General features: G+C 40.5%; 1 protein-coding gene across 3 annotated transcripts in view; it reads left to right on the top strand.

Moving 5' to 3' along the window:
- Positions 1-9,645: 9,645 nt before the first annotated feature.
- The window catches only part of RADX (RPA1 related single stranded DNA binding protein, X-linked), a 35,082-nt gene continuing 19,001 nt past the window's right edge, over positions 9,646-25,726 (top strand). The window contains exons 1-8 of one of the 3 annotated variants that reach the window (XM_034781117.1): positions 9,646-10,384; positions 12,406-12,548; positions 16,869-17,061; positions 20,353-20,461; positions 20,676-20,767; positions 20,856-20,978; positions 23,677-23,784; positions 25,553-25,720. In XM_034781117.1, coding sequence (XP_034637008.1) covers positions 9,799-10,384; positions 12,406-12,548; positions 16,869-17,061; positions 20,353-20,461; positions 20,676-20,767; positions 20,856-20,978; positions 23,677-23,784; positions 25,553-25,720 — 1,522 coding nt within the window. In that variant the 5' untranslated portion in view covers positions 9,646-9,798. The remainder of the gene's footprint in view (positions 10,385-12,405; positions 12,549-16,868; positions 17,062-20,352; positions 20,462-20,675; positions 20,768-20,855; positions 20,979-23,676; positions 23,785-25,552; positions 25,721-25,726) is intronic. The other 2 variants (XM_034781115.1, XM_034781114.1) reach the window with 2 other exon arrangements.

Genomic DNA, 25,726 nt, shown 5'->3' with positions numbered 1-25,726 from the left:
CTTTTTTCATGTGTATTGTAACAGAAAAATGTGATAGTGAGTTGACATACTGTAAAGCTGTTTAGAGCCGTACCAACAAAAAAAAAAAAGCTGAGCTTTTGAGAGAGAGAGAGAGAGAGTCCCTAACTGCATTAAGTGTTTAATCTCACATTTTGTCTCCACTCCATTAGTTCAAATTCTTCTACATGTGGTGGAAGATATTAACAGCCAGGTTCTCCTCTCTGAGTTGCACCCATGTCAATAAGGAGAAAATCTGGCCCTAAGAGATAAACATTTTTAAGGGATTTAGAAGTGGAATTCCAATTAATAATGAGAGCTGGGCGCAGCATGGAGAAAATGTAGGTGTAAGAGGTCAGTCAAGACCAAAGGAAAGATTAGAGTGGCTGAAGACAGAGTGTGAAGAGGTCCAGAGCCTTAATTGAAGAATGAAGAAGGGAAAGTAGCTGAAGAAAGTGAATAGAAGTAGCTGAAGAGAGGAAATAGAAGATGTCCAGAAAAGTGGCTAAAATATGAGGGTTTGGAGAAGTTTGATTTAGTTAAGGATGGGAGACGAGAGTGTCTAATGAGCAAGAGATAGCCACAGTGGTTGGAAGGGTTTATTTGGAGGGAGATACTGAAAAACTGCTGAAGCTCAAAGTAAATAAGATTTAGGAGATTGGAGAGAAAAGTTTGAGACCCAAAGTAATTTTTAATGCCATGAATTTAACTATGCAGAATAAATCTAATTGTCAGACTCACTTTGTTGGGAGTTGTGTTTTTCCTCCAACTTCATAGAGTCATTTGCTTTATTTTATTATATTCTTATAAGCAAGGAAATGAGCTGTTACATTGTTTCTTTTGTGTAATCATTTTGTTATGAATAAATACTGTAGAGGGAGATAGCCAACACATTAAGCTATGCAATCTAGTTGTGCAGTTTTCTTATGACACATAGGGTTGCCAATATTCATATTTGCATACAGAAGTCTGAGCTAATATGCCACCAAGGCACTATTTTATGTGGCTATAGTGTATACATTTTAGAAATTTTAAACCATATTCTTCAATTTACACCCTGACTCATGACTTTAAAAACTGGGAACAACCAAGCTGACTATGTACTGTACATTGTGTATGTGGGTTTTTTTCTTTTCATTGTTAGCTGATGTTCAAATTGTACATTTGAAAAAGCAATAATAAAACAGTACCCTGAAAAACAAAACAAATGTGAGTGTGAAGTTGTTATATTGGCGTAACCAATATTAAAACATACCGAACTATTTCTTTCATATATATATATATACACACACACACACCTCTAGAAAGGTCTAGATCTATGTGTCTATATCTGCTTACAGAGATAAAATGTAAAATACTGATTTCACTTTGCCTACAATGGAAAAAGGTGTTTGGGCAATAAACTCCGAGCCTAGACTACCCAGAACTTTGGTAACGGTGACACTTTGCACATTGCTGCTATGTGACACTAATCAGCTATACAAACTCGCTCTCAAACCTCAGAAAAGATGGAACTAGTTTGCCTCCAGAGGGTGGTACAGCATGGAAACATTAATACTGTACAAAAATTGGTTTCTGCTTTTATGGGTGGCTAGAATTATTAATGCCAATGTATCCTTTTTCACATTTCTTTGAGATACAGAGTACTGTCTTCTTTGTTACATCCTGTAAAATTCATTGTCACACATTACAGTACAGTTCATGATAACCTGCTGTGACAATACCACTTAAATGCTGAAGGGCATTAAGGTGAACTGCCCTCCCCCTTGAAGTCAATGGAGTCATGATGTTACCTTAAGCGTAAAAACAAAGGCAAATGGCCTTTCATTGAGCTTTGTCCTCCTATTTTGACTATGTTTCTCAGACTAGCACAGCACATGCCTTCTTGTTGTTGAGCAGGGACCGCACCATAAACATCTGTCAGCCCATCTGTTTGCAGATCACCATAAGAAATTGAAAACTACCGTTGCCACTCCCCCTCTATTTACTGCCCAGAACGCTGTTTCCAGGCAGTGTCTCATGCAGCTTATAAACACAGTGGGGCTGAATTGCCAACCCAATTGATTTAAATGGAGTTACACCTGAATTACTGCAGCATAAGTGAAAGCAGAATCAGGCTGAGTGTCAATACAATTCGACCTGTGGGCTGACTGCATTCAGAGACAGTAATTTATTCTCTGTGCTTTTTGTTTGTTTGCTCCACAAAATTAGAAATGATTTTAGTATGTACTGGGAGGGAAGAATTCTGTGTTCTAGTCCTAGCTTTGCCACTGACTGGTGGTCACCTTGGTCAACTCACTTCACCCAACTATAAAATGAGTGCAGGGATATGCACCTACCTCACTGATGGGTTCTGAGATGTAATTAGCATTGGGAAAGTACTCTGAAGGCTTGTGTACATGGTAGGATAATGAGGGGGATGATTTCTAAACCACACTAAGTGCACATTCATTGGTCTATGTAGCCCCTGCTGGTGTGCTCTAACCTAGTGCTGTTTGAAACAGTACTATGTAAAATGCACTTGGGAACCTTTAGTGTGTACCAGTAGGTCTACATGGTCAAATTAACAGGCAACATGCTAGTGCACTTTAGAAATCACACTCCTATGGAAAGAAGTGGAAAGAGATTGGAGTGGGGGAGGGATAGGTTAAAGGAGATGGGATGGAAAGGGTCATGCTTGAAGGGGTATGAGCAGAAGATTCTATGCCCACTACAGCACCATCCCTCCAAAGCCTAGTATGGAACCCAACATTCCCGAGTCTCACAATTCCTTTACTGTCAGCAAATATCTGTGAAACCCACACTAATGCTGGTACAAGTAGAGGATGACAACCTGCTACTGCTATCAGCTACTTCATTAATTCAAGTCAAGTGGCAGAAGTCTATGCGGTAGTTCTAATGGCTCCAATCCTGCTGGCAACCTATGTGGATGTAAATATGATGCCATATGAAAGAATTTGTTTTTTTCAGTTTGCATTTTTAAAAAACCCTAGGAATTTACACATACAAAATCTATGTTACAAAAACTTTATTAGGGTTGAAAAATCAAGCACTCAGGTTAGGAAATTTAACCACAGTTTAAGGGTAACTGTACCTGAATTGCCCCCCATGGTCCACTCCAGGAGTGCCCGACAGGGCTCAGGTCTCCAGCCATCACCCTTGTCCCGTTCCTTTCTGAGTGGGTTTTTTTAAAGCTGAACAGGTCCCTGCAGGACCTGTACTAAATATGCCAGGAGTCAACCATCAATCTTATGGGCACCTAGTAGGCCAAAGTTCTTCAGCAGGATTGGGGCCCCCTTGGCTGAAGTTCATGTCCATTTGATTGATCAGTATGATCCTGTGTCAGTTTAAAATCAGCCTCTTTATACCAAAAGCCCTTTCTTTGTTTGTCACTGTAAAACCCAGTTTGAACTAGTCAGTGCAACTCTCTCCAGGGTGTTGTACCTGTCTAGAGCTGTTTAGTCTCACTGACTCGCCTTACTCACCCCCGCTGTTTTTAGGAGCTGTGCTAACCCTCCCACATGGAATAGACTATATAAATCAGTCAAATTTAATACAGTGGGCCCCAAAGATATTGCACAGGGTTGTAATATATCTGCCCTAGCCAGAATTAATGTGGTCTGTGCACCAATCTCTACAGCAGCCACTAAGCCAGAAGACACAACTGTTGGCATACGGGCATCTCCCCCTCCTCCTGCTGCCATCCCCTTCCAGGGATGTGCCTTCTGTGCTGTGCCTCTTGAATCTGGCCCTCAATCTCCACCAGCAGCAGCAAAATAGAATCGTATCACTCCCAATCTCCTTTAACATGGGGAAGTATATGATGTCTGCAGCACTCCATTAGTAACTTCTGCCAGCTGCTCAGCCAACCCTGCTAGCTTTATCCATTAACCTGCTTCCATTGTGCAACACCTTCATCTATGATGCCTACTTTAGAGAAGCTAGGTCTCTTGGACCAGCTCTTGCCTCTCATGTAGAGAAACCCTTGGAAAGAAGTGAAGAAGGGGAAGGAAAAACATCATGACATTTTCTCTTGCAGTGTTTTCCACAGATCATTCTGCTGAGAGTGAAAGGGATGATGCTCACCTCCAGAACAAATGGGGGATTCTGCCCCCAGAACCTGCAAATCCCCTCACACACACAGAGCGTCCTCTGTGCCTCCACTAATTTCAAAGCCCTCCAATCCCCCCTCCCCTCCATTTTCAATGGAATTTCCCTGCTAGGCTTTTTGTCCACGTGCCACTGCCCTGGGAAGTTCCCCAGGGCATGGACTAAATGATTTATATATATCACGGTCTACACAAAATATACCTTTGAAAACCAAACAGTGCAAGCTCAAAGTGAAAACATTTGTTTTTCATCTCAAAACTGGAGCATGCAAAGTACAAAAACCACAGGGAATGATTTATCATCCCTCTTTAATGCATAACGATTTGCTAAACAACATAGATACACATAAATACATATATTTTGTAAATTGCACAGTATATAGAACACACTGAGTATAGCTTTCATCTAGTTGTACTACCTATCTTCAGTGGAACCTAAATGAAACTTGGCATTTTAATTTTAATCTGTTTTATAATGGAGGGGGAAGTAGTTCTGTGGTGCTAAATTGTTCTGCAATGAGATTGTTTCTATAAGAAACATCATACAATCCAGTTTACAAGTTCAGGTTCTGTGCTTTGACAACTGTATTTAAGTTAAATGAAACAAGAGCAAACCTGCAATCTATATAAAAAGACTGTTCTATGGATTCTAAATGCTGAGCAATAAATCAAACTTTCACATAACAAAAGTACAAGAGACCTTCCTGTTTATAGCCTGCCACTTTCTTAAAATGCTCTTCACATTGCATAGTGCTGATTAAAGGGCAAGAGGGTGTCTGCTGGGTAATCATCACAGATGATATTTTAGCATTATTTATGGTTTCCTGTTATTTTCGAGGTAGGGTCAACAAAAGCACCTACGAGATAATGGTGAAACAAATAGTGGGAAGGCTATTTTTTGTCCTCAAAATAATTTGCAACAAACAGTTGTATTTTACAGTAGGCTTTATCATCCTATACAATAATAAGGTGCTTTAGCTGCAACATGAAATTTGATCTTGTGCCTTTCATTGGTCCATCGCTACTTGTGTTAAAAGTGATTTTTTTTTCCCACAACAGGTTTTTTTTTTTTCAGTGCAGTTTGGGCCTCACAGATTCTTACGCATTTTCAAATGGCAATGAAAAAGGGACTCTCTGCAATTGATCTTAGTGACATATGCCGTACATGGTAACTAAGGGCTCAATCCTGCAAAGGGCCGAACACTCTGGCCCAATCCAGAAAAGTACTTAAGTATGAGTAGTGATATTGACTTCAGTGGATTACTCTCATGCTCAAAGTTAACACATGGTTAAATGCTTTTCTGGATCAGAGTCAGCACATTGCAGTTAGCCACAAGTTTCCATGGTCCAGGAAGTTGTTACTGAGGGTATACTTCTCCCTCCATATTGACTGGGAAGGTATTTCTGCAGCTTTCAAAGACTGTCCATTTCCCATTATGATCACAGACTCTACCTAACCCACTTGTCACATATTGTATGGAAATCAGTCCCATGGGAATGCTCTTAGAGAAACTCAGATATGATCAGCAACAGTAACACGTTGTCCTAACATGTGGGGATGGGCAGATTCTTCCACTGCTGACAATTTCAGTCAGCCAGGGGAGAGATTTAAAGGGTGCAATAGAATGCTAAACTGTATTATACTGTTCAGCCACTAGGTGGCACAGTGTAAAATACCTTATTTAAATTAACCTCAGCCATACCTACCACAGCATTAAAGGATCTTATTATGATGAACGTATCTGGTGTGTATGAAGAAGCTCTGTAGCCAGTCCATATCTGGCAGCGAAGTACATGACATGGCGTCAAAATAACAACAAAGGTTGCAAACAGAAGGAGTAAAACAACAAAGTTTGCAGGATCTCATCAACATAACCCCTCTGATACAGCTTTGATAAACATTCATAATGGAGAGACTGGGAGCCATATTGTGCAAGATTTCAAATTGCAAACAAAGAAACTGGAGATATACAGGTATCTTCTTTAATTTATGCTATGGGGAAGCAGGAATAACATATCTTTAAGTCCTTAGATCTTACTGAAGACTGTCACCAAAATGACTATGAAAGGGTTCTGGCTGTCTGATGCATACTTTATACCTCAGAGAAGTGTGATTTACGAAAGAGCATGTTTTCACCAGAAAATTCAAGAATCGGGGGAAACGTTGAATGTTTTCTAAAAGCTCAGCATTCATTAGCTGAAAACTGTGGTTTTGGGAATGCAAAATACAAGAATATCAGACACTCATTATTGGGTTAACAGAGAAAAACCTTTCACAGCATCTGCAACTGAAGAGAGATTTAACTCTATAGCCACGGCAGCAAAACAGCCTGAACTGGTGAAACAGCAAACTTGACAAACCTGAAACTAGGTTAGAAACTGTAATGACTATAATGTTAAGTCATTATGATAAAATCACTGAGGCAAAGAGAGAGACCTCCCGGGCTAAGAGGGATAAATTCCAGCCTACATGCACAAGGTGTGGAAAAAGTCATAGCCCAAGAGATGATACATGTCTAGCCAAAGGTTCACAATGTTATACATGCATGAAATATGGGCATTTTGCAGCTGTTTGCTGCACTAAAGTAGTCAGGGAATTGACTTATAGTATAGGCAATCAAGAGCCATTGTTTCTGGGATCTATTGCTTGTGATGACACGGAATCTGCCTGGAGAATAAAACTGAACATTCATGGAAAGACTATACACTTTAAAAATGGACTCAGACACTGATATCACAGGCATCTCAGAAACGACTTACAATCACCTCCAATTCCTCCCAGAGCTGAAGTCAACTGACACAGCTCTGACTATCCCGAGAGATATTCTGAACTGCATAGGCCAGTTCACCACAGAAACAACTTACAAGGACAAAAGCTATGCATTCAGAGCATATGTGATCAAAGATTCAAAGACCAACAAACAAAAATAGTGTAAATTTTGTAAATGGTAATGATGGATAACTTAAAGGGGCAGATGCAATGGAATGCTAAACTGTATTATATTATTCAGCCACTAGGTGGCACTGTGCGCAAAATACAGTAGAACCTCAGAGTTCATAACTCTGAAATGTTTGCAAAAAGAAGAACAGGAGTACTTGTGGCACCTTAGAGACTAACAAATTTCTTAGAGCATAAGCTTTCGTGGACTACAGCCCACTTCTTCGGATGCATATATATATGCCACAAGTACTCCTGTTCTTCTTTTTGCGGATACAGAGTAACACGGCTGCTACTCTGAAATCTGAAATGTTTGTAACTCTAAAACAAAACGTTATGGTGGTTCTTTCAAAAGTTTACAGATGAACATTGACTTAATACAGCTTTGAAACTTTGCTAGGCAAAAGAAAAATGCTGCTTTCCCTTTATTTTTTAGTAGTTTATGTTTAACACAGTACTGTAGTGTATTTGCTCCTCCCCCCCTGCCCCCCCAGTCTCTGCTGCTGCCTGATTGTGTATTTCCGGGTCAAAATAAGGTGTGTGGTTGACTGATCAGTTCATAACTCTGGTGTTTGTAACTCTGAGATTCTATGGTACCTTATGTTGTAGGAGCAGCAGTGATCTGTATGTTGTGTATAACCTGTAGGTTCAAAAGGTCTGCAAAAAGAACAGGAGTACTTCTGGTACCTTACAGACTAACAAATTTATTTGAGCATAAGCTTTCGTGGGATACAGCCCACTTCATCGGATGCATAGAATGGAACATATAGTAAGAAATATATATACATACAGAGAACATGAAAAGGTGGAAGTAGCCATACCAACTGTAAGAGGGTAATTAATTAATATGAGATATTATCAGCATGAGAAAAAAAAGTTTTGTAATGATAATCAAGATGGCCCATTTTAGACAGTTGATAAGATGTAAGGATACTTAACATGGGGAAATCAGTATTCTCGCCGCGTTGCATTCCATCGTGCCTCGGGAAGACTTACCTTCATCGCACTGTCCATCGCTGTGCTGTGGGACACTTACCTTGAAGGATCCTGACATCTCCAGTGCCATGCCTGTCCTGGGAGCTTGAGTATGCGAGTGTAAGTGTGACCCCTCCCCTTCTTTTGAGCTTAGCTATCAGTATAATAAATGTGCTGCTTTCTGCCAAACTCTGGTGGGTCATTAGTCCTCCCTAAGCTTATTAGCTGGCCCAATTTTGGGTAACATCTTATTTAAACTAACCTCAACTGTACCTGGTGTATATGAGCAAGCTCTGTGACCAGTCCATATCTGTTACAGAATTACGTGACAAAGGGGACCATGTGAGATTAGAACAGTAAGGGTTGCAAGCAATATGGAGAAATTTTATACTAAAAATGTACAACCAATAACGTCCTTTGTCGCAGGAGAGGAAATAAACAGCACAGATACAAAATAGGGAGACCTAATGAAGCTGTTGTAAGTGCAAGTTTGAGATGCATGTTTTCCCCAGTTATTGAATCATGCTGATTAGTATTGTCTATGTTCTCTGTTTGTCATATCCACCTCTTGTCTTATACTTTGATAGTTCCTTTCCCAAGGACCATACAATCTTTCTGCTGTCATTTGTACAGTATCTAGTAAAGCAAACCATGATTGGGCCACCCAGGTGCAACCACAATACAAATCAAAAGTAATAATAGAAGTTCTATACTACATAGGTTCCTATACTTCTCTCATCTCTGTAGTATCTGAGCACCTTCCATTAAGTGGTGCGACTAAAAATTGTCATATGTGGTTCATTCACTCATCCTCAACAGGAGAACCATGCGTGCAATGGAATATACTGTTCGTTTTTGTTGGTGGTGTGTGTTGGTGTGTGTTTTTTTAAACGTACACACTGCTGTGTGGCTATGACCTGGCAGGCAAGGTCAAAGAAATGCACCTTGCACTTTGGGACAGAAGATGATGAGGTTTGTGATGCTCCTGATTTCCCGGGGAAATTCATTCCAGTCTCAGACAGCTCGGACCCTCCAGAAAGATCTGTCTCTCATAGATGAGTGTTATCCTTATTGTAGAGAGTCCTATTGTCCCAGAGGAGCAGCGTTGTCAATCGCGGTCTTCATCCCTGAGTTTTAGCCTCTTTTACATATCCTGGGCTCACACCAGGGAGTGCCTGGAAAATAAGGACTGAGCCCTTGAACGTGACGTAATACTCTATGGAAAGCCAGGTTTCATGTACCCCAGCAGCCCATGTCACAAAGGAGACATGCTCAATGACTTCTCTTTGCCATATCCTTTCATGCCCCAAATTTCTCCTACTTGTCCCCGCTGCCCCTTCCAACCCTACCAGATCCTCAGCCTCTTCCCCAGTACCAAGAGCCTCTCTCCACCTCTTCTCCCACCCCAGATCCCCCCCATCCTCCACTTCCCAGAACCTCCCCTTGTCCCCCATTCTTCCTTTCCCTGCAACATCCTCCCCCTACCCCTACCAGAACCTCCCCCTGCCCCCATCCTTCCCTCCCCTGCAAGATCCTCCCCCTCCTCTTCTTGCTCTCTGCCCCGCCCCCCGCCCCTTTCCGGGCCCGCTGCGCTCCCCCCTCCCGCGCGTATCTCCCAGCGCAGCCGTTGGGCTCTTCGAATGGAGCGCGCGGGCCCAGCGGCCGCCTCCGGGAACCGCCCCCTCGCGCGTGCAACATGGCGGCCCCCGGGCCCGCCCAGTGACAGGCGGAGGGAGCCCAAGCGGGCCGCTGCCCGGGGGCTCCGAGGGGCCCAGCGCCATGGAGGACGCGGCCGTGGGGCCCAGCGCCCCCCGCGCTGAGGAGGGGGCTGGCCCAGGCCCGGCCTCCTGGCTCCAGAGGCTCCGCCACGAGGTGCTCCGCTCCTCCCAGCTGAGCGTGTCCCTGGCGGAGGCCCCGCCGGTGGCCGTGGTGGCGGTGGAGCGCTACATGGCGGAGAGCCCGCCGCCGCCGCCCAGCAGCGCCTTGCCCAAGCCGCCCGGCCCGGCCTATTGCTACGACGTGACCCTGGCGGACGGCAGCCGGCGGGAGAAGTGCTGCCTGGCGCCGCCGCTCAACGCCCTGGTGCAGCGCAACGCGCTGCGCGCCGGCTGCCGGCTGCGCCTCACCCGCTGCTCCTACCTGTACGACGAGAAGAAGCTGAGCTCGGGCTTCCTGTGCCTCGAGCGGCTGAACGTGCTGCGGGACCCGCCGGCGGCCCTGCCCCCCGGGGGCCGCGAGCCCGACGAGCAACGGCGCCTGCCCCTCAAGGGCGGGCGGAGCCATTACCTGCCCCTGTGGAACAACGAAGATCCCTACGGGGACATCTGGCTGGCGAGCCGGCTGCCGGAGCGCGTCGAGATCGAGGGTAAGCGGGGGGCTGCTTGGCCGTGTCAGGCCTGGAAACTGACCTGGCCCCTTGGCCTAAGCCCTGGGGTTGTTTTTACTTGGCGAGGGGGTTGTACCTGTCGCACTTTCAGCGAGAGTTATCCTAGTAGCCAAGGGGTAGCCGTGATAGTCTGGATCTGTAAAAAGCAACAGTTTCCTGTGGCCCCTTAAAGACTAACAGATGTATTGGAGCATGAGCTTTCGTGCACCCGACGAAGTGGGCATTCACCCACGAAAGCTTATGCTCCAATACATCTGTTAGTCTTTAAGGTGCCACAGGACTCTTTGATGCTTATTAGAGTTATCCTAGTTCAGGTTCCCAAAAAGAGGACACTGGGGGCAGGGGAGGAGCTAGAGGGAGGGTAAAATTGGGTCCCTGCAGCAGGGACACTTACTGGAAGTGGAGAGTGGCCTCGCTCCCTGGCCGGGTGGCTGGCACAACGCAGCAACAGCTGTGGTCTCCCATCCCCAGGGCCTGCGTGGGTGGGATCCGCAGCTGGGGCTTGCAGGGGGATGGAGCAATCAGCTAAAGATTGGGGACCGCAGATTCAGGAGCGGGACCAATCAGGGCTCCTTCTGACCTACAACTTGTCTGCTCTGTAAAAACCTAGGACATTTCCTGTTATTTTTTAAATCCCCCTATCTCTTTAGCGAGAAAGGGGGCTCCAAAAAGAGGCTTTGTTCCAGAAAACCCAGACATGTGGTAACCCTAAGTGTGGCCATGCTGAGCCAGACCAATGATCCACCTAGCCCAGTAACTTATCTCTGACAGTGGGCAATCCCAGCTTCTGTCAGTGTGTGGGGTTGCATCCCTGACCATCTTGGCTAATAGCCACTGATGGAGCCATTCTCTATGAACTTATTCTTTTTGGAATCCAGTTATAGTTTGGCCCTCACAACATCCCCTGGCAATGATTCCATGTCTTGTGAAGAAGTACCTTTTAGTTTATTTTAAACATTCTGATCTGGCCAAAGCCCTTCATTTCACAGTTATCATTTGGATTATATTATAAGTGGTAAGTTGTGTTACCTTTCATGGTAACTAAGGCCAGGTCTGTGCTACAGAACTTTGCTGGCTGTGTCTACTGTGTGTAAAGGGATGTGATCGCTGACCAAGGTAGCTGTACCACCAGAAGTCCCCAGCGTAGATGCAGTTCTACCGTCAAAGCCATGCTTTTACCACTATAGCTTATTTTGCCTCTGGGCTGGTTACTATACTGGATCAAAGTGCAATTATGCCAGTAGGGCTGCATCCACAGTATGAGTCCTCTGCCATTATAGTCTACCAATATTCCTGTAGCGGTAAAGCAAGCCTATTGTAGACATTGGCTAATTCCCTCACAGTTTAAACAGTAAACTTCAGTATGTTTCTAAATATTGCAAAAACATGTTAAATTAAAAAACAGTGGTGATGGAAAGTATTTACTGAAAATACTCCTCGTAAGTAGGGGCCCAATTTCAGATTTGAAGTGAAATCTGAACAGAAACATAGGTCCCTGTCCTGCACTAACAGGCCCCTGTAAACACACACAGCCCCACAAAAGTGAACAATGCTCTGTTTAGATGCAGGAGTCTGCCCATGCACAACTCACTGAAAGATTGGGGGCCCTAGTTCACTGAAATCTGTATTTCATAAAAGCTTCCCACTGTTTTTTTTTGTTTGTTGTTTACTTACGTGATAAAAAAGTAGTAGTAGTAGTAGTACTTTCAACATATATGCCACTACTGTTTCTGGAAGAAAAAAAACTTCAGTATTTTGTACAGAGGGCTGAGAACTGAGTTTGTTTATATAGCATTAGCAAACAGTTTTATTTTTTATGAGAAACATTATAAAATACATATGAAATCCTGTCTGCCTTAATATATTTCTATAATCTGCTGATCCAAATCACGCAGCAGCACATGTACTACCAAAGAGGTATATTCAAATTCAAGCATGTGGACTGTTTTATCACTTGATTTTTACTTTTTTTTCCCCCTGCTTTCTGTTTTTTTCACTAGTATCCAAATTAACTTCTCTTGGTCATCTGGAAATGAACTGGAGGAGCAGAATACACTTCAATCCATTGCTTGTGAGAATCTTGCATAAGGCTAGACTAAGGTACTATGGGAAACCTGACAAAAAACTGGATATACCGTATCAGGTAGGGGGAAAAAATCCAACTTGCTTGAGTAGTTCTGAGGTGTGCAGATACTTCTTATTCCCATACAGTAAGGGTACAGCCAAGGGTCCTACAGTCAGCAACAAATAAACCCTAAAATTGTTACAATGTAAAAGCTTAACCATTTAAAAGTATGAAAACGATATATCCCGTGTGTATGTTTATATGTGACTAAGCCCAGTTACTATAGAGCTTCATGGTGTTAAACCCGTGTCAGTGTTGTTTTTTTAATTGTCTGTCTTTATCTCAAACTGAATTTTTCTTGGTAACTATATCATAAAGAGTCAGTTAAGATTATTGTCGTTAGGGCTGTCAATTAATGACAGTTAACTCACACGATTAACTCAAATATTAATCACGATTTTAAAAATTAATCACACTTATAACTAGTCGCACTTATAACACTAGAATACCAATTGAAATTTATTAAATGTTTTGGATGTTTTTCTACATTTTCAAATATATTGATTTCTTTTACAACACGGAATACAAAGTGTATAGTGCTCACTTTATATTATTTTTATTACAAATATTTGCACTGTAAAAATGATAAACAAAAGAAATTGTATTTTTTAATTCACCTTAGTGCAAGTACTGTAGTGCAATCTCTTTATTGTGAAAGTGTAACTTATAAATGTAGTAGGGGGGTCTTTTTGTTTTTTTTTTTGTTACATAACTGCACTCAAAAACAAAACAATGTAAAACTTTAGAGCCTACAAGTTCACTCAGTCCTACTTCTTGTTCAGCCAATCGCTAAGACAAACAAGTTTGTTTTCATTTACGGGAGATACTGCTGCCTGCTTCTTATTTACGTCACCTGAAAGTGAGAACAGGCATTCGCATGGCACTTTTGTAGACGGCCTTGCAAGGTATTTACGTGCCAGATATGCTAAACATTCATATGTCTCTTCATGCTTCGGCCACCATTCCAGAGGACATGCTTCCATGCTAATGATGCTCGTTTTAAAAAAAAAATGTGTTAATTAAATTTGTGACTGAACTCCTTTGGGGAAAATTGCATGTCTCCTGTTCTGTTTTACCCACATTCTGCCATATATTTCATGTTATAGCAATCTCGGATTATGACCCAGCACATGTTTGTTTTAAGAACATTTTCACAGCAGATTTGACAAAACACAAAGAAGGTACCAATATGAGATTTCTAAAAATAGCTACAGCACTCAATCCAAGGTTTAAGAATTTGAAATGCTGTCCAAAATCTGAGAGGGACGAGGTGTGGAGCATGCTTTCAGAAGTATTAAAAGAGCAACACTCAGATGCGGAAACTACAGAACCCGAACCACCAAAAAAAGAAAATCAGCCTTCTGCTGGTGGCATCTGACTCATGATAATGAAAATGAACATGCTTTGGTCTGCTCTGCTTTGGATCGTTATCAAGCAGAAGCTGTCATCAGCATGGACACGTCCTCTGGAATGGTGGTTGAAGTATGAAGGGCCATGTGAATCTTTAGCGCATCTGGCATGTAAATATCTTATGACGCTGGCTACAACAGTGTCATGCGAACACCTGTTCTCACTTTACAATATCACCTGAAACAAGAAGCGGGCAACATTATTGCCTGCAAATTGTAACCAAACTTGTTTGTCTGAGTCTTGCATCTGAAGAAGTGAGGTTCTTACCCATGAAAGCTTATGCTCCCAATACTTCTGTTAGTCTTAAAGGTGCCACAGGACCCTCTGTTGCTTGTTTGTCTGAGTGATTGGCTGAAGTAGGACTGAGTGGACGTGTAGGCTGTAAAGTTTTACGTTGTTTTATTTTTGAATGCAGTTATTTGTTTTGTACATAATTCTACATTTGTAAGTTCAACTTTCATGATAAAGAGATTGAACTACAGTACTTGTATTAGGTGAATTGAAAAATATAATTTCTTTTGTTTTTACAGTGCAAATATTTGTAATAAAAATAATATAAAGTGAGCATTGTATACTTTGTATTCTGTGTTGTAATTGAAATCAATATATTTGAAAATGTAGAAAAACATCCAAAATATTTATTTAAATAAATGGTGCGATTAATTGCGATTAATTTTTTAATCGCTTGACAGCACTAGTTGTAATGTTTGCTAATTTTTACATGTGTACATTCTCCAAGAAAAATTTAATGTATTTAAATATCATGTACATGACTTTATTTGGTTATTGCTTCCAAATGGTTAGGTGCTTTTATATTGTAATATTAGTTTTTTAGGTGTTTGTTTTTATCATAGAAATCTTGACTTTAAGTTTAAAGGGTTGTTTTTGTTTAAAAACATGTTTTTGAAGAGCCTGAATTAGGCCTGCATGGATTTTTTCAAAGGAGCAACAGTACATAACATTTTGCGCGAAGAAGGGTCTCTACGCTCCTATTGTTCTAAGCTGTCATTCCCCCACCCAGATGAAAAATAAGTATGGATCTCTTGTTGGTGCTATATTTCAGCAGATCCAGGCCAGGTGGTATTCCTAAACTGCTCAGGAACAAGGGCGGAACGTTAGTCACAGTCCTTGGTCTTAACTGTGGAATCAATACCTAGAGTTGATTCAAGTGGAAGAGTCAATGGCAGCTGAGGAAGAGGAAAGATCCAGCACGATTGGCTCATTACATCTTTCTTTTATTAATAGGGTATTCTGCATTTAGGCCATAATGCTCTGAAGTCCTCACATAGTGTAAAATCTTATGTGCCTAGAGCTATGTGTATTGAATTGTTTTTAACACACAAAGATCTGTGTGCATTATTCTGCATGTAACAAAAATATTCTAGCACATAATAATTAAATGACTTGCCTCAAAGAACTTGCAATCTGAGGACAGACAGACAAGTAATACAGAGGTCAGGGAAAGGGAACCACAAAAGGAATATTCTATAGTGAATCTTGTTGATAAGCACAGGCAGTATGGCAGAAATAGATTTTAAGAGGGCCTTAAAGGGAGAATGTAGGGCCTTGCAGGTGAGTTCATGGATGACCACGCGTAGGGGGTTGTGTGGAAGAAAGCATAATGGTGATTGTTGGAGGCTAACAAATAAGTGGATACAGGTGGGAACGTCAGTGGAAAGGAGGTTTGTTCCACTGAGTTGTTGCTGCGTTCTGTAAGTATCCTGGAAGATCTGAGAGGTATTATGTGGATTGGGTCACCTGCGCAATCATAGTCCCTAGACAGGGTTTCCTCTGAGTAGAGGAGTGGCGGTGGTGAACCATTCAACATACGCATTTTTGTGTGTATTGAAGTGCATTTGTAGGACTTTGCCTAGAAAGTTTTTCCAGCTCCAGCCTGCTGGCATGCAAACTTTTCCCAATTTGGCATACAAAGATTTCCCTGTGAAAAGTGTTCACATAAAGTTTTCTCTGTCAGAATATTTTGTTCACAAAATTTCCACATGAAGGGGGCTCTTATATAAAATTGTGTATTAGCTTTGATGACAAAATACCCCTCTGCTAGTAATATATTTTTTCTGGAAAACCAGCCTATACACAGTATTATGACCCATACTGTTTACCAAATGATTCCGGAGTTATAACTTGACAATTTTTAATAGAGATTCTTTATACAGGCATTTTGAAGTGTTATCATCTTTTAAAAAAAAATCTGACTTTTTTTTTTTTCCTCCTATTTGAGGGGTTACCTTAAAATTGTGAGAAATGTGAACATTTTCACTATAGGAAGTGGGGGGAGAGAGTGGGAGAGACTCAAAATTACCCTTCTAATAGAGCTCTGGGAGAGAGAACCACCCTGCTGATTATGATTTATTATGTATTTATTTGAAAAACTGGTGAAGATCACACATTAGTAGCAAACTGCGAGTTTGACCCTGCAAAGACGAAACATGCAAGTATCTTTATGATTGTGAGTACTCCCACTGATGTCAATAGAGACTACTCATGTGCATAAATCTTTGCAGGATTGAGATCAACAGAGAAGTGAGATTCCCTGATGAGCTAGTAACAGTGTTCTCCCACTTGCTTGATTCATCTCTTTTCCTGTAGTCCTACAGCTCCGGCCCATAGTATTTCCTCTAGGTTTATATTGTGAAAGTGATTCATGGCATTTTTCACAGCACTTAGAAATGCTGGACAGGAGCAGCTACATAATTGGGACTGTGATGCAGGAAAATATAGGATTCTTGCACTCCTATGTTTGAATTTAAGCTTGTAGAGCGTACCATGGCTTCAAGTTTATAATGAGTATCAAAACTACTCAGGAAATTACTGTTAATTGGACAGGCATTTTAATAGTTGTCCAAAAAAATGAAAACTTGTTATCCATGTAGTTAAAGGTCAAACACGTGTATGGTTTTTCTTTTCTAGGCTTATTTTGAAGTTGCTGATAGTTCAGGCATGATGTCGATGGTTTTGTGGAATTCTTTATGTCCTGAGTGGTATAACAGTATGAAGATTGGCACAGTACTTCTGCTTGAACAGTATGGTATCAAAACCAGTTATCCATTTAAAACACAGCCAACACCAGGGGATTCACAGATGAAGAGATTTACTACAATTGGTTAAGTATCCCAGAAATCTGATTCCAAATATTGCTGTTAAAAAGTTAGAAAATACCATTTCAGCTGACCAGTTATTGAAATTACCTGGCCTTTCAATGATTTACCTTCAGTTCCCATTTAAAGGCAGGTGAAATACACAGTCCATTTTTGGGATGGTGTTGGTGTGGTCAGCGAGAGCAGTAGGTCTTGGCGCTTCACCCACTTGAGATGAATGAGGTAATTCATATCTCTCACAGCTATTGTTTCAGGCTGTCTGCACACTGGGGTAGATATTCCTGCTTTGGTTACACTTGAGTCATGTTTCCAAGCTTTTTTCCCTCCACAACCATTAGATGAAAAACTATCAATTTTTTGTAAGAGAAAGCTCTGTCTGATGTAATCACATAAGTCCAAGTGCTGGGGCCCTGGGTACAGGGCTCTAGTGCTTATGTCTTAATTTGGCCCTGCTTCCAAATATATTTGTATGTGACATTAAATTAATGTAATATTTACATCCTCATCCGGATCATTAAAGATGGGCTCTAGGAGTCACGTCCTGTAACAATCCATACCGGTGCCCATGTTGCACCCCACTGAAGTAAAAGTTTGGTGCTTTAAGATCTCATTTTGTATTGATGATTGTTACCAAGTGCACTAAACAACAGTATCATGGTCTTTGATGTACTGGTTCCTCAACACAGAGAAAAGAGGCTTCCTTTCTGCTGTTGCAGGGTGTGACAGAGCCAAGACAGTCCTAATACAAGAACGCTAATGCCTTATTGCAAGACAATGGCCTCCCCATAACAGGCCTTGTCACCAACACTTCTTTCTTCCTGAATATGGACTCCTCTTCCTTACATACTCCTATTCTGAATTAAACAGCAATCAGAAAAGCCATTTCCTTGACACACACAAAAATACATATCTTTGGGGGTTGGTGTATACATCTAATTTTCTTCTTCGCGATGACAGTTTTGCTAATGTAGTCACTACAGTGCATGAAAATAAACAATGTGCTGCACTGCTCAAAGCCGTGTATTCTCTGTCTCATGCATTTTGCCTTAAACCCAGTACTTAGCATCTGAAGTGTTTATGATGAGTTGGCAGGAGAGAGAAATGTTTTGCCAGGCAGGGAGACTTGGGGGGGGAAGACGGAAATGAAAACTGTTAATGCTTACAAGCCAGCGTAACAGTAATTATAATTGCCACAGACCTGCCTGCAGCAAAGAGGCACTGTCAAATATGCTAGTCTGAGACTCCTTTTTGTATAAACAAAAATCACTCAAATTTTTAACGCTTATGGAAATCTTCAGTTTGGTGTCATATTGGGGTATCGGTGATGAGACTAAAAACAACTTGGAAATTAAGGCTACATATAATAAAGGCTAATAGTTGCACAATGCAAGAATAAGCACCATAACTCAATAATGAAGTGTCATGGGGCATCTGCAGACTATAGATGTAGCGTGTGTTAAAAAAAAAAAAAAACTAATTTTCTCTCATCCAAAATGTGTATGTTCTGTGTTTTTCTCTTTTTGACAAATAGCTCAAATATTTTTCCCTGGCATAAGCTTAAAAAAAAAATTACGTATCATGGATCATTGTATGAGCTATATTCATGGATCTTGTAAAAAGACAGAGTAGTGTTGTAGACTGCAAGAATATCAGAAAAATTCTGCAGGACAACAGCTATCCATTTTTTATAACTATTTGAGCATGCACTTGCTCTGTATTTTCAGAATGACTTTGAAAGTGAGATGCTGTTTCAGTAAATTATCTCAGGTGGTATAAAAAAATAAAATGTATAAACAAAGGCCTGATTTAAATACTTTGTCAGCCACATATCCTGATATAGGGTATTTATTTATTTTAGAACATGCACATACTGTGAGTGCCCTTCCAGTAATTAACTGAAACACAATAATCAACAGTTACACTGAACTGCTAAAATCACTGACCGTTGTCATAATACACTTCTAGTCCATTATATCCCATCTTCCAAATAACCAAATATTCTCTCCTATCCTCATTCTCAGATTCCCAAAAATGAGTCTGTGTGTCTGAAAGATTAAAAAAGCCAGGTTTTGTGGGGAAAAATGCATCCTATAGTTGAGGGATCTTTGCAGAGACTATCCCGATAACAACTTTCTATATTCTAGCTGGTGAGCTCTAGCTTATGTTCCTCAGCTGGTTACAATTGTGGTAGCATAGAACAAGGACCGTGGTGATTTCTCAGGACCCAAACCATTTAGGGCTTTAAATGTTAAAACCAACACCTTGAATTCCTTGCAGTAATCCACAGGCAGTGTGCATCTCTTAGTTCACTGAATTTATGTGGTCCTAATGAACATAGTTCAGTGTGCTTAGCAACAATCTTCAGCGTCCGAGTGGTCGTAAGATATTGAGTGTATTACAGTAATCTCAAAGTGACAAAGGCAGGGATGAGTGCAGCAAGGGCCACTGAAACATGATCATACCGCACCAGATGCATTCTTCAAAACTACTGCCTTTTCAGCCCAGGGTATAACAATACCTCTAAATTGCAGGCCTGAGTTAAAAACAATAACCTCCTGCCATAAATATCTGGAGCTCACATAACTAGATAATCATTTGGGTTGCTTCCACTAATCTAGTAATTCTCTCTCTTATCTGGATTAAGCTTCAACCAAGTAGCCCTCACCCAAGCCCAAATCTCTTGCATACACTGTCAGTGGCTGTACTGCACCTGCTGAATTGCTTGTAATGGAAATATACAACAGAGTTTCTTGATCCTAATCGCTTGGAGTCAAATCAGAACTTCCGCCACTGGCGCTTCAGCTGTCTTCCCTCTTATTTCATCCCTTGCAAGTCATCTGTAAATGATGGTGATCTTCGAGAGTGTTTAAGAACCTGTCGATAATGGTTGACAGAAGGTTTTTAAAATATTCAACTGGATCATTAACAGACTACCCCATGCGTGGAGCTGGACAATCCAGCAAGGTTCTTCGTATCATTTGTTACAACCTTTTATGACATCCTTACATTCCTCATTTTATCCATGTAGTGACCTAAAATCAGAGAGACAAATTTTATTAGTACTTGCAAAAGCAGTGAGCCAAAGTAAGAGTGTTGCATTTATTCAGCAAAAATGTTTCTTATTCAGACTTAAAGAAGAGCTCTATGTGGCTTGAAAGCTTGTCTCTCACCAGCAAAAGTTGGTCCAATAAAAGATATTACCTCACCCACCTTGTTTCTCTACTTATTGAGAAAGTCAAAGTAAAGGTTTCCTTTGAATACATTTTTATGCTTAAAATGATATTGTTTCTCCCCAGAAATTAGCCTGAACGTTCGAGATCCTCCAACTAAAGTTAACATTATTCCAGAAAAAATGGTTAAACCGGAGTGGAGATTACCTGAAGTTAGATATCGGTTTGTCACAAGGTAAAATAAAGGTTTGTGTTCTGTTAAGTGTGGGCTAATGTTTTGCTAATTTTTATTGAATTTTAACTGGGAATATTACAGGAAAACATCTATTATACTTTGTTATGTCTTCCCTACTTTTCTGCTCAGGGCACTATTTAGGAATTTTTCAGAGTGATTTAAATTTCAGGTCTTTAAGCATTATCAACCATTTCTCTTTAATTTTTGTTTTTAGGTCAGAACTGGATAACTTACCGAACAATCATTCCTGTGATATTATTGGTCTTGTAATATTTGTAGGAAGGGTTGAACGAACAAGAAAGAGAGGTTTTTATAAAAATTATTTTCAACATTTATCGAATTGTTACAATTTGGTGGAATATTCTTTAATTTAAATAAAATTTTGTTTGTGCAGAATATAGTGAAGATTTTTGGATACATCGCTGGGCACATGTTGTTGATGGGACATCAGACCAACCATTCATTCTGGAATTGTTTGCCACTTCTCAGCCGGATGTATTTGAACATATTCACCCAAGTATTTATCGTATAATAGTCTGACTATTTTATTATTTACTTGTTTATTTCCGTTTACAATATTTTTCTCTGTAGGCATCTTCTAAGCATAATTCAAATTATCACTAATCTCATCCCAAATCAGAAAATAAACGAACAGTAATGAAAACAGACCCAAACAATGCCCACCTCAACAAAAGATGGTAGCCCTCATCATAGCAGACCTTCCCCAATAACCCAGGTAAATCGATGGGCCTTACAACATGCCCTAAAATTGAGCTGATCTGGCCTATTTTGAACCAAGTTTGAGTGAATTCCAATTTGCAAGCCCTTTGCAGAGAACACCCTGTTGGTAGCCCCCTTTCTCAGTTCAAATGACTTCCCCGTGACTGTAACTGTGACAGTACAGTACAGGGAAAGGGGCAGCCTCTCAGGTAGGCAAGTCCTAAGCTGTGTAGATCTTTACAAGTGAAAGCTAACTCCTTAAGCTCCACCCAGAAACCAACAGGGATCCAATGGAGGTCACAGAGCACTCATGAGGTGTTCTCAGCATGCCACACAGGTTAATAAAACTGCTAGATTGTGCACAATCTTCAGTTTCCGGATGAAGCTCAGTGTAGAAGGCATTACAATCTTGAGGTGACTAAGGCATGTATGATGGTATCAGCATCTGCATGCAAAGGAATTGGTCGCAACCTGGCCATATGGAGGTGGAAAAAGGCCTTCCTAGAAACTGCTGCTTTGAGTGACTAACAAATGCTGTGAATCAGATTATACTCCCCATATTGTAACTTTTAATATCAAATAGGCAAATGAGCACCCTCAGTTCAACGGGCCATATCTTCCAGTTGCTATCAGCATCTCCATCACCTCAGTTTTATCTGCATTGCAATTCTCAGCCATGACCCAAATTTACCTAAACTCTGGTATTTGTCAGAATAGGCTGGGTCCAGTCAAAGAGAGAGGGAGCGCTGAGTATCATCAGGGTGCGTTCATTACGTGCTTCTTTGCTAACCCTCCCAAGGGACTCCGGTACAGATTGAATGGGAGGGGAGTCGCGTTGAAACTCTGTGGAAATGGACATTTGAGTATACTTCGGGATGATGAGCAATTTCCTAAACCACCATCTGGGATCTCTCAGCAAGGAAGGAACAGCCCTGTCCACTCAAGCTATTTGGGTCTGATCCAACACACAATTACGTCATTGGGAGACTTCCTTGACTTAATTGGGCTTTGGAACAGACCCTTAATCATTAGAAAATAGTATCTTAGCATTTAAGGATATACTCTGCTCTTTCTCTTTCTTTTATTCTAAATGTTTTTAAAACAATACATATTAAGGCCTTATTTTTATTTAGTTTTATTTAACATTGTATTGGCTTAGCACATATATCTTATTGACAGTCTTTTTCAATTGCTTAGTCAAGATTTTTCAGACACTATCCTAGTCTCTCATTTCTTCATTAAAGACTGTGAACTGAATATTTTTTCATGGACTGATGCTATTTCTTTTTAGACCATTGATTGTAACATCTTTTCAGAAGAATTTTTTTTCTCTAGTTTTTGGTACTTGATTTGTTTCTTCCACTTTGAATGCAGCTGAAATTGACGTAACTTTTTGTTAGGCTATATCAACTTAAATAACACTTTCTTTCCCATGGCAAAAGTAATTTGTATGTATCACAGAAACATCTGTGATGAGATCACACCTCTAGCCACAATAGCACGAAACCTTAAGAATATAGGAGTGAGGGGTAGGGAGAGGAGAAAGAAATTAACTACTATTTCTCATACTCTGTGTGTTTTTTGGTTAAGGGGAAATGAGTTTGGAGGCGGAGGATGTTCTGAAGTTTGGGGGAAAAAAGTTGTTTACCATTATGGTATCACAATTAAGCCCCTTTTAACTATCATAGTTGTATGGCCTCATTTACAGAATACTTGAAATATTAAAGTGGAGGAAATCAAATGTAGAATTGTATATGACCATAGTTGCTGTTTCTAATTATTAACACTGACAGATTCCTTTGTGTCATATAATGAAGAATTAGGTAGTAGGGCTGGCTGGAAGATGAGAAATTCTGTTCTAATGTGGAACAAAAACGAGACCTTTCAAAAAAAATTATGGAAAAACATGAGGAAGGCTGCTCCAAGAATGGCCAATAAGCCTGGTGCTTAGGGCACTCCATCTGGGTTGTGGGAGACCCAGGTTCAACACTTGAACCTGGGTCTCCTACATCCCTGGGAAGTGCCTGAACCTCCTGGTCTATTGATTTATTGTCTGTTTTAATTATTCATACAAAGTGTAACAGCAGCTCCAACATATATGTGAGAGAGAGAAACTACTTGGGAAAGTTATTTTTATGCATAGTTTTAATCTGAACGCAAATCTTCATGAGACAAAACATCTGTGATGTGCAAATTGTGAAATATTAACTTAATCGTAGCATGGCTTGCCAAGGCCTGAATCCTGTGAAAATTTGCACAAATGTTTAACCTCCACTGAAATCTATTGCTTTGTTTAACAGCTACGAATCCAATTCAATCCCCAAATTGTGAGATCTAACAACAAACGAGTGAAGGGTTGACCACATTGTTAAGTTTTTGCAGGATCAAGAGTTAAGATACTATTTTTTTTAGTGCATATTTAAAACTACTTTGGTATGGGGCAGCTTTTGAACCTTGATATACCAGAAAAAACTGAAATGATTTTTTCTCTCTAGTGACCTATTTGGTGTGCACACAGATGAGAGTGGTGCGGGACATCACTGAGAATACTCCCAAAACACTTTACCTTACAACTTCAAATGAGAGTCAGATGTTTATTACAGGTAAATACAATACTATTTTTAAATTAATTTTACATGACACATACCTCATTTACCAAGGAGTATATAACCTGCAGTATTTCAGCTTGAAGATGTCTGTAGTATTTCTAGATACAGAGCAAAACCAATTAGCTTTTAAAGCAGATTCCAACATCACACTGTAGCATACCTTGCATTGCTTCCTTCATTCAGAGATGTTATTTTACCAAAGTGCCACTTCTTAAATTCTATGGAGATTCAATAAATTGTATTTTTCCATTTAATAACTCCAGGTTTCCTTTTTCTCTCTCTCTCTCGCTTACCCTCCCCCCAAACAAAATACCCCCATATTTAACTCCTATTGGCCTGATTATAAACTTGGGACCAATCCAGTTTCAGCATTCATAAATTGGTCGGTCCACAAAGTGGTTAGGTTTCCTTCCTGTCTACAAGAGATGTGCCCAAGAAGACAAAAGAAGGAAGAAGAAGAGTGAAGTTATTGAGTAAAACTATTAAAATTTCATTGAGCTGATGTCAGATGGACTCTACACAAGCCATGATGAGAATATATGAGCTAACTGATATTGAAGGGCGGATCAGGACAGTTATGAGTTGAAAGTGTTGAGATTGTTACAAAAGTTAGAACACTGCAGTATGTTAATGGAAAGATGTAAGATGTCTTCCCCTGCTAAATCATCATAGTATATTTTAAGAAATTATAATAATATATCCAGCGTTTGTGCTATTGTTGGGTTGGTCCATATGAAGACTCGTTAATTGCTTCATTACAGACTATTTTAAGAACTTGACGCTTCTATATCATATGCAACAAGGAACCTTTATAAAAACTGTAATTCTATCAATTGCTTTTTTTTTTTTTTTTTTTTTGGGTAGATTCAAGCTTTCCGTTCTATTGCAAAAGGTCCTGTATAGCTTTTAATCTTAAATTCAGCCCAGTAAACATTCTTCCCCAGACATATCCTTGTTTTACTATCCAGTTTGTTCTTTCTACAGTATTCTTGATATGTCAGCCCAGACATACTGAGTACTGAGTCCCTCTATAGGCGGATGGAAACAAGAAAATACACTTTTATATCGTTCTTTATAAAAGTATCTGGATGCCTCAACACACTCAGTGGGGGTCTGCAGAGGAGCTTCTGATTGGTTGAATCAGGATTAGCCACAAATCTTCCTCTTGGCAGAGGTATCTAGTTCTAGATTTCAGTGCTCCCAAATGAAGAGCTGCTGATTTTTAGTGTCCTCCTCACTTGCTTCCAGTATGTTAGCTACCCTGCTTTATATCCACCTTGCTCCTAAATCAGAGCCGCAGCTAGCATCTCAGAATCATCAGCTGAGACTGTTTTCAGCCCAACAGCCTTGAAATAGACCTATCTTGCTGCAGACACAATGGTAACCAGAGAATAGGGTCTTCTCTGAGGAGGAAAAGGTAACTTTTTGGTGTGAAATGCTGATTCTTGCTCATCTTTTTTTACACTGTTGTGTGGGACAGAATATAACTAGCTAGTTCTAGAAAGAACGTTTAACTGTTTTACTACCCAGATGTTAGCATTTAGGGTATCTAGTGGTTTGTGTGTGTTAAATCCAAGTGCCATTTAAGGGTTCCGTTACACTTTTTCATAAAGCCACTATCAACTGGTAGAAGGGACATTGTTTTAGCATCTCTGACTTGGCTTTCTGGGTATATTGTGTTCAAATGTAGCAATTTATAAAAACCAATTACTAAATCTATTTGATCCTTTTATTTCAATACCCAAACCTTTTGTTTTAACAGGGTGGCACAAAGGCCAACCATATACCAGAGATGCCAAAGTGAAAAACTTTATCCAGTGGATTAAAACTCAAAATGAAGCTGATCAAATGAAGAAAACTGTAATTGGTGGATACCGTCCTTTCCCACCAGCACCAAATTCTTTTTTGAAGTATTGTAAAAATAATAAAGGTATCC

This window comes from Trachemys scripta, chromosome 9 (genome assembly GCF_013100865.1).
Source record: "Trachemys scripta elegans isolate TJP31775 chromosome 9, CAS_Tse_1.0, whole genome shotgun sequence".
Taxonomy (NCBI): Eukaryota; Metazoa; Chordata; order Testudines; family Emydidae; genus Trachemys; species Trachemys scripta.
This window is presented reverse-complemented; position numbering and strand designations above follow the sequence as displayed.